This window comes from Mauremys mutica, chromosome 1 (genome assembly GCF_020497125.1).
Source record: "Mauremys mutica isolate MM-2020 ecotype Southern chromosome 1, ASM2049712v1, whole genome shotgun sequence".
Classification (NCBI taxonomy): domain Eukaryota; kingdom Metazoa; phylum Chordata; order Testudines; family Geoemydidae; genus Mauremys; species Mauremys mutica.
The window spans coordinates 178,332,618-178,346,385 of NC_059072.1; the positions used below are offsets into that span (position 1 = coordinate 178,332,618).

The 13,768-nt window shown below is 45.1% G+C and overlaps 1 protein-coding gene across 1 annotated transcript; it reads right to left on the reverse strand.

Moving 5' to 3' along the window:
• Positions 1-1,499: 1,499 nt before the first annotated feature.
• TIMMDC1 (translocase of inner mitochondrial membrane domain containing 1) lies at positions 1,500-13,768 on the reverse strand. Its single transcript, XM_045002024.1, has 7 exons — positions 13,540-13,768; positions 11,969-12,134; positions 9,773-9,861; positions 8,013-8,080; positions 6,870-6,948; positions 5,872-5,982; positions 1,500-2,255 (listed from the first exon to the last, which is right to left on the reverse strand). Exons 1-7 carry the CDS (start codon positions 13,647-13,649, stop codon positions 2,111-2,113), a joined length of 768 nt encoding a protein of 255 aa, XP_044857959.1. The 5' UTR covers positions 13,650-13,768; the 3' UTR covers positions 1,500-2,110.

Below are 13,768 nucleotides of genomic sequence, written 5' to 3' on the forward strand. Positions count from 1 at the left end.
CTTATCACTAGTAAAAATGCTTTTTAAATTCCCCATTCTGAGCCATGACTGAAGTGGTGGCTGGGATTATACAAAATGAGGAAGTACAGGGAAAAAGAGACTAGGCAGGAAATGCATCAAGGAGGGTGTCTGAAAGAGCAAGTGAATCAACTTCTAATGCTAAACCACAGAATTTGACCCTCACTTTGCAAAAAAGCTCTATAAAACTAGCTTTGCTCCGATGGTTTTTCTAACACGCATTCCACCGTGCACAAGAAGTTGTCTCATTAATCATCACTCCCAGCAGAGTCATTAAAAGAGGAAGAGGGAGCAATGAGCCACATCAGCATATAGCTCATAATTAAAGTTGAGAGTGTGAGGTGCTTACAAGGAATGGGGAAGCAAGAAAGTATGTGAGCATGAAAGAATTTGACAACTGGGCAAGGCTGAAAAACAACTCAGCATAACTAGAGTGGCAAACACACACATTTGTTGGGGGCAGAGGGGGTCACGGCAGCATTGTTGATGACTTGTACATAGGTGTGGAGGAAGAGTGAGGCCAACAATGAAGAATAGCCATGGCTGTACACATTCCTCCCCTGGTAGTATGTGAAGGAACAAGACAAGTCCACCCCAACAATGCATTTTTTTCCTTCTATGGAAAAATGAGAGTATAGTTGATAGAGAACATGCTCATTTCTGAAAACCAGTGCCTTATTTAAACAAGTGTGTGAGGAACCGGGTTTGGGTGGGTGGGACATGCTCTGCTGACTGAGCTGTGCAGATGTTAGCAGCAACCTGGAAGTGGAGGAACAACACATTTAGGCAGAATGTAATGACATGTACCTGGCTGAACCCTGGGGAGGGAAGCTATATACTTAGCCCCTGCTCCTGTTATGGCTTGTCGACAGGTTCCTGTATTTACCTTGTTGGGAGCTTTCTTCCATGACATGGAGCAGGGGCGTGCATCTATGACCTCACTGTTACAGGGAGTAAACTACAAGCATTGCTAAAAACTGGCTTCAGCCCAGCATGAAGTGGTGAAGGGATACAGAGCCATTTCAACCACAGGCTGTTATAATTCAAAGCCAGCCCTAAATTTTCATGACAAAGTTGTTTGCTCTTGATATGAGAATTAGGGTTGTCAGCCTCAAGGGCCTGAATGGGGCCATGAGACTTAACTTTCCTCGTCCCTGGGAGCAGTTTTGCTGGTGTGCTCAATTACAATATTGTATGACCAGAGTAAGAAGAGATTCTAGCAGTCTAGACAATGTGAGCGGTCATGTCTATTAAATAGCATTTCCAATAGTCTTCCTCCAAGAGGATCCTGTAATTTGTAATTTACGACAATCACAATTTTTGGTTAAAATGTGTCTGTAATGCTAAGATCTCCTGCCAACGTTCAGTCATCCTTGTTGTAGCCCCCTCCCCCTCAAGGAAGGACACCCTACTTTAGAGGAACCCAAGGTATGTCCTTGTCAGGCACTTTCTTTGTGATCCTGACACTGTCACAAGCCTCATTTGGAAAACTGAGAACCATTTATTTCTGCAAAACGCTTAAAGCCTGAGTAGGCCACAGTTACCAAACTCTTCCAACCTGTAGCACTGTTCCTAGCGGAGCAGGGTTGAGGTACGCTGAAGAAATAGAGTGGAGGGAACTAGCATGGGCATTGCCCATACTGCACCTGGCCAATGGATAAGCAGGACTCCAGCGCTATCAGTGCAGCCAGTTTCACCAAAACTGAATTCTGTTTTCAAATAAGGATAAAAATGTCATTACAGGCTTCTTTGGGAGAGTGGCAGCTCCTAGACTCTGCCATCATGCCACTCACTACAGTGGCATAAGGATATGCACTCTTGCAGCACTAATGAACCCCCCTTTCTCTGTGTATATTGCATTAAGATGTGGCCCAGGGCATTCAAGTGTGAAGTAGTCACTAAGAGTTCTGTTGCTGCCCCCACACAAAACACAGCTCACTGGTCATTACTCCAGTTGAAGATCCTGAACCCTCCCTCCGTCATGATACATATCCACAACATTGTTGTCAAACTGCTGCTGCCGAAAACAATGGATACAGAAATAGATTCATGCCAGTGTTCCAAGATGCCTTGACTGAAGTCAGAGCTCAGACTAGTTCTCATCTTTCGATGGCAGAGGGTTCTTGGGAAGATTTAACAACTCTTGGATCTTCTCGATATCTCTCTCCATGGTTCCTTCCTGAGTGTTACTGACAATTTCTTTCAAGTCAGCTTCAGTAACATTAAGCCTAGCTTTCCTAAAAGGGGAGAGGGAAGATAAAATAATTTCAGTTTCTGTACTCTCCCTCTAAGCATATAGTTTGCAGCCCTAGAGTCTAGTTATCTCCTCCTGCTCATTGGTAAAACAAACACCAGTAACCTGAAAGCCCAAATCTTTAGGCTCTGTCTAGTTTTGTCACTATTTGTAAGTTTTTATGAGTCACACAAACAGTGTCATTGACAAGAACCAGGCTTATCCCTTTGAACACACTCCTTCCCCAAGCTGCCAGTCAAATGAATGCTCGAATTAAAAAAGAACAAGGAATGGTTACTTACCTTACAGTAATGACAGTAACCGTCATTCTTCAAGATGTTCCACACACATGAATCCCACTGATGACGTCCATTGGGCCCCAGCACAGGCGTGTGGAATATTTTCCCTACCAGGGTCACACCTGCGCCATGCACGCCCTCAATCCCCCATCCTCCCCAAAGCAGATAAAGGGCAGAGTGACATCAACTACCACTAACTTCCTTTGCTGCCTAGAATCCTTATTTATAAGCTTCTGAGCTGCAGGAACAGAGGACAGGTCATGGGGTCCAGATGTGCAGAACATCTCAACAAACCTTAGTTTCTTATAAGGTAAGTAACCATCTTTCTTCTTTCAGTTGATCCCACTTGTGGTGATTAGCTAGCAGTCATCTTTCTAGATGGTGAGCTCTAGGAGTTATCTGAAAAGAGATTGCAAAACTGCTCTTCCAAAGTTGGCATCAGATCTTGAAGCAGTGAGTAAAGAATAATGTTTTGTAAGTGTATGAGCTGAAAACAGAGTAGGAGCTCTATATACTTCCAGTGCTGGAACTTGACTTGGGCATGCTATTGATGCAACTTGTGGTCTGGTGGAGTGAGCTCTGATTTTGATAGAGGGCTCCTCTTCTTAATATCATGAACAGTTCTAATACAATCCTCTACACATTTTGAAAAAAAAAATAGCCATCCCTTTTGGTTTGTTACCGTAAGCAATAACAAGTCTTGAAGTGTTATGACGAGTTAGTTCTTTATATGTAATGTAACAGCAATATTCTCACATCTAAAGGATGTAATTTAGATTCATCAGGTGAAGAGTGAGGTTTTGGAAAAAAATGGTAAGTGAATGAATTGATAGATATGAAAATCTGATAGTACTTTTGCAATAAAAGATGGATGTGGTCTCAATTACTCTATCCATGTGAAAAACTGCATATGAAGGAATTATCATTGGGGCTTGTAATCTGCTTATTCTACAAACTGATGTTTTAGTGATAAAATAAGAAGATTGAGCTGCTGGAGTCTAACAAAGAAAAGGTTAAGAGGTGACTTGATTACAGTCTATAAGTACCTACATGGCAAACACATATTTAATGATGGGCTCTTCAATCTAGCAGAGAAAGATATAACATGATCCAATGGCTGGAAGTTGAAGCTAGACAAATTCAGATTAGAAATAAGGTGTAAATTTTTAATGATTAGAGTAATTAAAAATTGGAACAATTTACCAAGGGTTGTGATGGACTCTTCATCACTGATTGTTTTTAAATCAAGATTGGATATTTTTCTAAAAGCTCTAGGAATTATTTTGGGGACGCCTGGGCTATACAGGAGGTCTGACCAGATGATCACAATTTTAGGCCAGGAGGAAAGGACGTGCTCGGAAGGGGTTCAGCATGTCCTCTTGGAAAGCAAGCAGCCCTCCACACACCGAGCCTACTTGGCAAAGTGGTCTCAGTTTTCCTGATGGGTGGCTGAACTAGGCGTCTCCCCCACGGCTTCCCTGATCCAGTTCATTTTGGACTACCTCCTTCACCTTAGAGCCCAGGGCCCGGCGCCTTCATCCGTCAGAGTGCACTTGGCGGCCCATATCGGCTTTCCACCTGCCAGTGCAGGGGCACATGGTATTCTCCCATGCCATGCCTGGCTGATTCCTTAAGGGATTGGATCGTTTCTTCCCGTACGTTAGGCCCCCGGTCCTGCAGTGGGACCTGAACTTGGTGCTGGCCCGGCTGATGGGTCCCTGGTTTGAGCCGCTAGCTAAGTGCTCCTGGTCACATCTCTCGTGGAAGGTGGCCTTCCTGGTAGCGATCATGTCGGCTAGGCAGGTCTCAGAACTCAGGGCCCTGACCTCCGAGCCCCCATACACGGTGTTCCATAAGGATAAGGTCCAGCTCCTCCCACATCCTTCATTCCTCCTGAAGGTGGTCTCTGCCTACCACATGGGTCTGGACATTTTCCTGCCGGTCCTCTGCCCCAAGCCCCATGCATCCAGCGAGGAGCGTTGCCTCCACACGCTGGATGTGAGACGGGCTCTGGCTTTTTACCTGGAGTGGACTAAGCTGTTCATGAAATCTTTGCAGCTGTTTATCACCTCAGCCGAATGCATGAAAGGTTGGCCAATCTCCACTCAGCAGCTCTCCAACTGGATCATCTCGTGCATCTGTACCTGTTATGACTTGGCGGGAATCTCTCCACCACCAATTGTGAAGGTGCACTTGACTAGGGCTCAAGCCTCGTCGGCTGACTTTTTAGCCCATGTCCCCATTCAGGACATTTGCAGGGCTGCCACATGGTCTTCGGTTCACACATTCACCTCGCATTATGCAATCGTCTCCTAAACCAGAGATGATGCCGGGTTCGGCAGGGCTGTGCTCCGTCCCGAGAATTTGTGAACTCCTACCCACCTCCAATAGATATAGCTTGGAATCACCTATTGTGGAATACACATGAGCAATCACTCGAAGAAGAAAAGACAGTTACCTTTTCCGTAACTGGTGTTCTTCGAGATGTGTTGCTCATGTCTATTCCACATCCCTCCTTCCTCTCTGTCGGAGTTGTCTGGCAAGAAGGAACTGAGGGTGGGGGGAGCGTGCAGCACCCCTTATACCGCGCTACGGAGGCACCACTCCAGGGGTTGCTTGGGGTGCTCCCCTACAGGTACTGCTAGGGGAAAAACTTCTGACACCAGTGCACATGGTGAGCACACACACCTATTGTGGAATATACATGAGCAATCACTCAAACAACTAATAGCTCTCTTCCATCTTTAGGGATTTTTTTTAAATATAATAAATATATACACTGTTCAGTTTTCAAAAGATTAATAGTTTTAGGGGAGGCCTTCCTTCCCAAAGACTTCAGGCATCCCTTTTCCAATAAAGGGAAATGTAAAGCTACATGAGAAGAATTGTGACCGTGTTTGACTCCCCCCGACCCCAGCCTGCATATTGTAATAAAAGACTCAGTAAAGTCCAAACATTCTTTAAAATATATTAAAATCTGCTGTTTACTTTCCCAGCCACACGAGAAGTGAAGATGTTGGGAGAGTTTTGAGGGGAGGCAAGCTATAAATTCAAACTATTGTACTACAAAATAAGCAAATTGCAGCACTGACTTTCACTGGACAATAAACGGTGCAATCTGAGGCTAGATCAGTGGTTCTTAGATTGATCCCTGAAACGACCTGAGAATCAAATAGTGAGGAACTGGGGCTGGAAGCAGAAATGTACCATCCAATGCTCTCTCTTACATGTTGGATTGCCAGATGAAAAAGTCGGAACTACAGCCATCTCTGATCAGTGATACAGATTCACTAATTTAGATAGTGCAACATTTTTTCTTACCACTCTGCTAACTTCTGTTCATGCAGCAATCTTCTTTCACGTAGTCTTTTCTCCTGTATGCTCTCACCAGCGAGCTTCTGCACTGCCATCAACAGCCCTCCTGCAGGGATGCTAAGAGGTGGAGGAGGAAGTTACAGATAAGCATCAGAAGACATTAATAGTGATAGTTTACTGGCAATAAGGAATGAGTGTGGAGGAGGGGGGTCAGTGATGCATAACCACCTCCAATATTCAGACCCTCCTTTTCACTAGCTGTGACAATCACTGCATGAAACTCAACTCCCCATACAGCTATTCCGGAAACATAATACCCCTGCTACAACCGTCTGATGTGCTTCGTAAGCACTTATTAAGCCTCTTATCAGATAAGGTAGGTCAGTATTATTAAAATTTTACCGCTGTGAAAACAGGCACAGAGAAGCTAAGTGATTTGCCCAAGGGCATACGGGCAGTCAGTGGTGAAGCCGGGAAGGAAATCCAGGAGTTCTTGCTGCTAGTCTCCTGCTGTCACCAGTATACAACACAGCTCCTCAAGAAAATGCTACATTCTCTTTACTTTTGGCTAATTGTCCTGAGAAGCCAACTGAATAGCTGGTTAGTAGAGACATTAAACATGGGGAGAAGGGGCAGGAGGAGAGAGGATCATAACACTATTGTTACTTTTCTGTTTTAATGGTAATCAGCATCTTCTATGGCCATTTAAGGTGCAAGCACTGATCACCTCTAAGGAGAAAGGGAAATCTCCATGTATCCAGCCATCACTGGAAGAACAATGAAATATAAAGTACGGAAAAACTGGATGAGGACTTTTGGAGACAGAAATCATCATGGTCCAAAAAAGGGATGCAGAAAATCCAGCAGGCTGCTGAGGGTCTGGGAAGTCTGCTGCAGCCCCTCCTAAGATTCAAGGCTTGACTTGGGAGGTTATTATCCAACATACAGTAGCTAAAGAATATAATTCTGACCCTGGTTATTGATTTGGTATGTGTGCAGCTTACCCGAATGCTGCTCCAAGGACACTGCCAGCTGCCATTTTGCTCAGGCCCAAATGCATTCTGAACAGGCCTCCTGTAAAGGCTAAAACACACAAGCCACAGACATGAGCCTCTAAGGAGTCCTAGCACCACCCAGCCCCTCCCTCCCCCTCTCCCTCTCTGAGGGAACTGCTCTGCCACTTCTACCTCCCACCCCCTGAATGCCAAAAGCCAGTCTCAAGAGAACAGAAACCAAATACTGAGCCAGCAGTGGCTCTGCCAATCTCTGAGGGGCCTGAACATGTGTGATTGTCTGTACCTTAAGTTCACCGCTTTGGGGGGGAATGTCACAATATGGTGTCACATGACTCAGTAAAGCTGCTTCACTCCCAACAGTCACGTTTTGGCCTCGGTTGCCATATTTCCAATTCAATTTGGAAGGGAAGATGAGAGTGGCAACCCAATACGTCTTTTTTTTAAATCTGTAACTTCTCTAACACTAAACACAGCACAAAATTTCTTCCAAAAGAGCTGTAAGAACTAAATGCTTGGGGAGGACTACGAGCCCACCCATTACTGAAACGGAGCTACCTCTGACAGAGCACAGCAGTTGTTCAATAATAACCAGTAATACTACTTAACAGTTTAAAACAGGAAGTGAGGAAAAATATATCCAACTGGAACCACAATATATGCTTATATAAAGATAACATACAGAAGGAGACCCTGTTTTGTATCTAGAGCAAACTTAAAAATGATCTTTCCCTTGGAAACATTTGTAAGCAGCAGCATTAAGCTGTTATGAAGAGAAGGAAGGAATATGCATACCCCCTCATTGATGGATTTCTAATGCTCATTTCTCATTTTTGAGATGAGATATTATACACTGTTCCGCCACACTTATACTACCCAAGCACCTTTCACTCAAGAAGGGCAACAAACTTTCAAACATTAACTAAGCCTTGCAACTCCCTGGTGGGTTAGGAAAGTTTTATCACCCCTGTATTAGGAATGGGAAACAGGCACCCTGTGGTTAATTATATAAATAAAGTTAGTCAGTGGCAGCAGAGGAAATCCAAGCCAGGAGCCCTGACTCCCACTGACTCAAATCAAAGACAGTATCTCCTCACTCAAACAGAACAGAATATAGAAATAAAGTAATCTCACCTCCTGCGGCAGCGAAGTGACTGAAGGTGGTTTTATTGCGGTACACGGACAGACCAGTGCTCACTGTGCTGCAAGCGTGGGGCACAGAAAGAGTCAGAAGGCAGACCTGAACAAAAAGCACACTCGACAATACAGCCCTATGGAACCCAAATCAGGGAGCTAAGTGGTCAGCCCACCCCATCCTCACTATAGCCGATCTGTTTGGGACACACATGGTAGCCACTAATGCGTTGACCTCAATCCCCTTACAGGATGTGGGGGAGCACTAGAACACCAAGGTTTTTTATGTAATTTTTTTAAACCAACATTTCCAAGCATAAATTTAAAACCATATGAAGTCTGCAAGCAGGTTAGACCCAAAAGTGAACCTATCAATCATGACAGTGTACCATGAACATTTTGTGGGAGCCACAAGCATGGCTGGTCAACTCCTAAAGTGCAGCCTATGTTTCTAACTACTGAGTGAGGATAAAACCATCAACTGTGAGTTGTTGGTTTCTTTTTTTTTTTGTTTTTTTTGCGAGGGGGGGGAGTGGGAGGAGGGTAATTGCTGGTCAAGCTTAAGGTTAGTGGGAAGGAGGAATGAAGCAGAAATTCTGCATTTGGATTTTAGGAAGGCATTTGATTATCTCAAAAACTTACTCCCAAAATGACTATAAAATGGTTTGCACATGGACACTGTCATGTAGTCTGAAAACTGGCTATAGAATAAAAATCCAAGGGAGTAATGAAAAAGGGCAATGTCTCAAGCTGTGCAGAAGATGTCTGAAGACAGCTGTGGGGAAACCACAGGAATGTGTGTTAGGTCCAGTATAGTTAACACAATTAAAGTTCCAGAAGAAGGAGTAAACAGTACATCAGTTAAATCTGAAAATGGTACTAAACTGTGAGGAACTGCAAACACCAGAGAGGTGGGTCTTTCAATCTTTCCTGATTAAACTGTTCCACTTTGTATTCAATATTCACTGGACTGAAGAATGACTCTATGGGCCAGTGATTAGGGCACTCACCTGGGATGGGGGAGAGTCAAGTTCCTGCTCCAATGACTACTTCAGTATTTCATGAAAAATGGAACAGCTACATCAGAAACAAGGTTCAAATCCCCCCTCTGCCTGAGAAGAGCAGGAACCTACTGCAGAACTCCCACCTCCCAAGGTGACTGCCCTAACCATGAGGCTTCAGGGCTAAAGGAGGTGACACCATCACCACCTCCATTTTTTGAGAAAAAGCATTGACCTGGCTGAAGCACCACAGCTGTGAACCCCGAGTGGAGAAAAACCTCTTCCTCCAGTCCAAAGTTGGAGAGGAGTGGGACTTGGGCCACACCTCTCTCCTCAGCATTTCCTATTGGCTAACTTAGGCAACAATCCACTAAGCTTGCTGGCTTTTGTAGATATCCCTTTTAGGCACCTCTCTCTCCCCATGCATTGGGCCTTACTTGAAGTTGTGGATTCTAATAGGTGGCAGAACATCTAAATTTAGGCATCGCAATCCTGAGCCCACATTCCCCTTTCTGGATTTAGCCCCAAAAGTGAAACCAACCATTCTGTTTTCATCTTCCACGCTCAGTGAGAAGTCAAAAGAAAGCAGAGTGCTAATGGTGAAAAATAAATTACATTTGTTTTAAAAAGCTTTATTAAAGTATGATTTTCAACCTGACAGAGTCCCTTTAACACTTATAGCTGTTATTTTCACCTAAACAGATCTCTGCAGGTTCTTATCCTGATGTTTCCCCACAACCATAGATATGGAAAACTTACTTAAATATTGCCACAAAAGTAGCAATTCTCCAGCTCCAGCGCCAGCCGTAACGGATGAATCCCCTGAGTGCAGCACGATGTGCAGATTGCTATGGGGAGAATGAGAGAAGGTTACAGGTCTTAAACTCACTGTCATTTCACTGCAAACAGACTTGCGGTACTTTCAGACGATGATACTTGAGACACTGGCTATTCCATTAGGATTACCCGTCTTGATAGAACTCAAACTGATGGAATTGATACACTGGTTCCATCTTAAGGGGAAACAGCCCCATTTCTCTCAGCCATTCAACAGGAAACCTGAGAATTAATTTAAATGTTTAATTACAATTGGTATTTCCAATCCTAGAGCTGAAGGCAGCCATCTTGCAGAAAAGTAATGTCTTTTATGACACTGGCAGTGCAGAAACCTAGTGGGACAGAAACTTGAAACTAGTTTCTAACTGATTTTAACTATGGGTTAATAGCATTAAATAACTAAATGATAACCATTTGGCTTAAACATTAAGAAGGACCTTCAAGCAGCGTAGTTTAGGCCTAACATTTAAGCTTTGTATATAAACAAGGTTTTACAAGATGTAATATTAATAGAAATCTCATGACATTTTAAAACATTCCAATTAAGATTGCTTAAATCCAACACCCTCTTTTGCAGCGCTTGCAACCCACATGCTGTAGCACGGGTGCAAACGCATAATTGCCTGAAACAGACTAGAAACACAGAGAGAAACTGGGTGCTCTAGTTTTTTTGTGGCAGCTGAGCAAAATGCCAAAACTAAACAAATACTATAAATGATTAAAAGTATGTTTAAAGTCATTTATATTTTAACTTCCAAATTACTAACATAGGTAAGATTTAAAAAAATAAATAAATAAAAGAGTCCCTTTAAAGGCATGATCCAGTGAAATATAAAATATTCTTTTTTGTAGCTGGATGTAATGACAGAATACAATTACAATTATTCAAGTGTTAAATAAAACAAAAAATGCTGACAAGCAAAGGAGAAGTTACCAATCTGACAGCCTCATGATGCAGATTATGAGAGAACCTGGTTGCCATTAAAACACACTGGAAATTAGAGACAACATTTTTGTAAGCCATTTTTTGAAATAATAGAATTTGCCTAATTTAACAGCTCAAATATAACTTTGAGTACATAAGCACGCAGAATGTGAGCATAACTCAGCACTTAATTGAGGTACATCATTACCACAGATGGTTACACAAACTATATATTTATGAATATAAATCAAAGAGTTTGGTAGTTTTCAAATGCAATCACAGTAACTGTGCATGAAAATTACATAGGTAATTACACTCACATTTTGCACACTTACCTGTATTAAAAATATCTTGCCAATGGGAACTGAATTCTCTGTTGTACGCTAGAGCGCCAAATGAGAAGTACCGTACAATGCTATAACTTTACAACGTCAGCACCCAGTAAGTGACGCAGCAGCCCAATTTGTTAAATTTGCAACCACAAGCCGTGCCAATCTAAAAATTCATATTTAAGTAAGGAGGTTTTTCTTTCAAGTTTTCACATTTTGGTCTAGCACAGCAAGTCAATCTGTCACCTGAAAAAGTTGGCCTGACTAACAGCCAACATGTACAGCAGGGCTGGGCAAACTACGGCCCACGGGCCAAATCCAGCCCCTCAGGGCTTTGGATCCGTCCCATGGAATTGCCACCTCCGTGGCGCCGCAGGGCTAAGGCAGGCTCCCCCTGCCTGCCCTGGCCCTGCACCACTCCCGGAAGCAGCTGGCACCACGTCCCTGCGGCCCCTAGGGGAGGAGGGGGTGGCAGAGGGCTCTGTGCACTGCTCTGACCTGCAGACACCGTCCCCGCAGCTCCCATTCGCCGGGAACAGGGAACCGCAGCCAATGGAAACTTGGCGGTGACTGCAGCCCAGGGCAGTGCATGGAGCCCTTTGACCCTCCTGAGGCCACCAGCCGCTTCCGGGAGCAGCGTGGGGCCAGGGCAGGCAGGGAGCCTGCCTTAGCCCCGCTGTACACCGCTGCCATCCTGGAGCCACTCCAGGTAAGCAGCGCTGGGCCGGAACCCACATCCCAACCCCCTGTCCTGAGCCCCCTGCCGCACCCTGCACCCCTCTATTTCAGGCTCTTTGCTGCAGAAAACAGGCTCTACAAAAAAGGAGCAGTTTTGGTTCCAATATGCATGATTTTGGTCCATACCACAGCATCCAGACGGTTCTGAAAAATCTCCGCTTGGCTCCGCTCAATATATTGTGTCTTCGCATGCTGAAAAGCCGGCAAACCTCCATACATCCAGCCAATGACAGCCCCTGAAAACGTAGCTTTGATAATGTTGAGAGTTTCTTCTGGGTACTGCTGTAGTTCACTAGCACAAAGAAACAATGTTACTGGAGATTTAGCATTTGGGAGCACTGCTAACCTAACAAGAGTCAATCCGGCTAAAACGTATCACGCATGGGATCATTTCAGACACTACTCTTCAAATTATTGCATTTACAGATTGAACTCATAATCTGCCATCAATATTAAGCAAACAGGTAACATTACATTTTTTTTAAATCCTTCTTGGGCAGAACTGGACAGCTAAAGCGAATGGGACACAGAGTCTTTCACCTTTTGTTCACAAGTTCTGTTGTAGTCAAGATCAGTAGTGTTCAAAAATCCATTGCATCTAATGGCTGTTTGGAGATCTATGTGAAATGAATTGGTGGGTCTCAGGGTATTTAAAAACCCACACCCCTAACAAATGTCATTCAAGGGACGTCTCAGCAAAAAGGCAACGGATTGAGTGAACTCTGGAGACTGTGCTTTCTCACTCCTAGAATGAAAGGGCAATACAGAATATCACAAAGGTAGTGTTGCCAGTTATCATGATTTTATTGTGAGTTTTGTGATATTGGGTGTTATTCTTAAAGCCCCAGTTCCTGGAGTCAGGTGATCACAGGAGAATCTCAGCTTTTGTTTTTAAAAGGTAAATTTCTAGCCCTCCGGGTTGTGGAGAAAAGGTCAAAAACATGATTCAAATGCACCCCAAAAATCTCAGAATCCAGACAGCAAATTAAATGATATTTAAATCAATCTCATGATTTTCCAGGGCTAGGGGTTAGCATAGACCATGCTCACCCCAGAGAGGAACATGATCAGTATTAGCAGGTTGCTCGTGTTGTTTCCCCGCCTGATGGAAACAGTGCTATTTTCCCTTATAACTGTGTTACTTTATGTACTGGGCATGAATTTCTGAGTGAGCAGGTCAGACTGGCTGCACATCCATGTGGCTGTGAATGATTCACCCACGGGTGTTGCACCAGGCAAAGGTGTGAACGGCTGTGCAGGATGAGCACTGGGATGAGGAGGCCAGGTAACCACAGCAGCATGTGTGTGTGTGAGATGGGCAGATAGATGGGTGTGTATGTGTGTGAGAGAGAGAGACACAGACACACACACACACACACACGCGGCTGGGTGAGAGGGAACGGATGGAAGACTGGATAGATAACCACAGCAGAGTGTCCATCTGTGTGGGGGGCATAGACAGACAGACACAATCACAGCAAGGTGTGTGTGTGTTGGGGGACACAGATAACCACGGTGGGGGACAGACAACCACAGCAGAGTGTGTGTGGGTGGGTGTGGAGGGGAGGGGGGACACACACACACACAAGCAGACAACCACAGCAATGTACGCGCGGGGGGGGGGAGGGGGACGCGCACACACACGCACGGGCGGAGGGGAGGGGCTGCCCCTGCCGGCCCGGCCCGGCGTTACTCACTCGCGGTGCCAGAGCTCCCGCAGCCGCTCCCACCCCGTGTCCGGGGGCTCCGCGGTGCCGACGTGCCGGGGCGCCGAGCCCAGCTCCGGGCCGCTCCCGGGGGCCGCCATGCCCGGCTGCTGCCGCGGAACCGCGGGCGGGCTCCGGCCTCCGGCCTCGCAGCAGGGAGCGCGGCCCGGGCCCGGACGCCTGGTTACCCCCGGCGGCAAGAGCGGCCTCGGCCCGGCCC

What these genes read in the sequence shown, in the direction of transcription:
- TIMMDC1 (XM_045002024.1), bottom strand. Translation starts at nt 13,649, where the DNA reads ATGGCGGCCCCCGGGAGCGGCCCGGAGCTGGGCTCGGCGCCCCGGCAC. An exon ending in CGGGAGCTCTGGCACCGCGA is followed by an intron (nt 12,135 to 13,539) that starts GTGAGTAACGCC and finishes TCTTTGTGCTAG; the next exon opens with TGAACTACAGCAGTACCCAG. An exon ending in GTCCTTGGAGCAGCATTCGG is followed by an intron (nt 5,983 to 6,869) that starts GTAAGCTGCACA and finishes TCCACCTCTTAG; the next exon opens with CATCCCTGCAGGAGGGCTGT.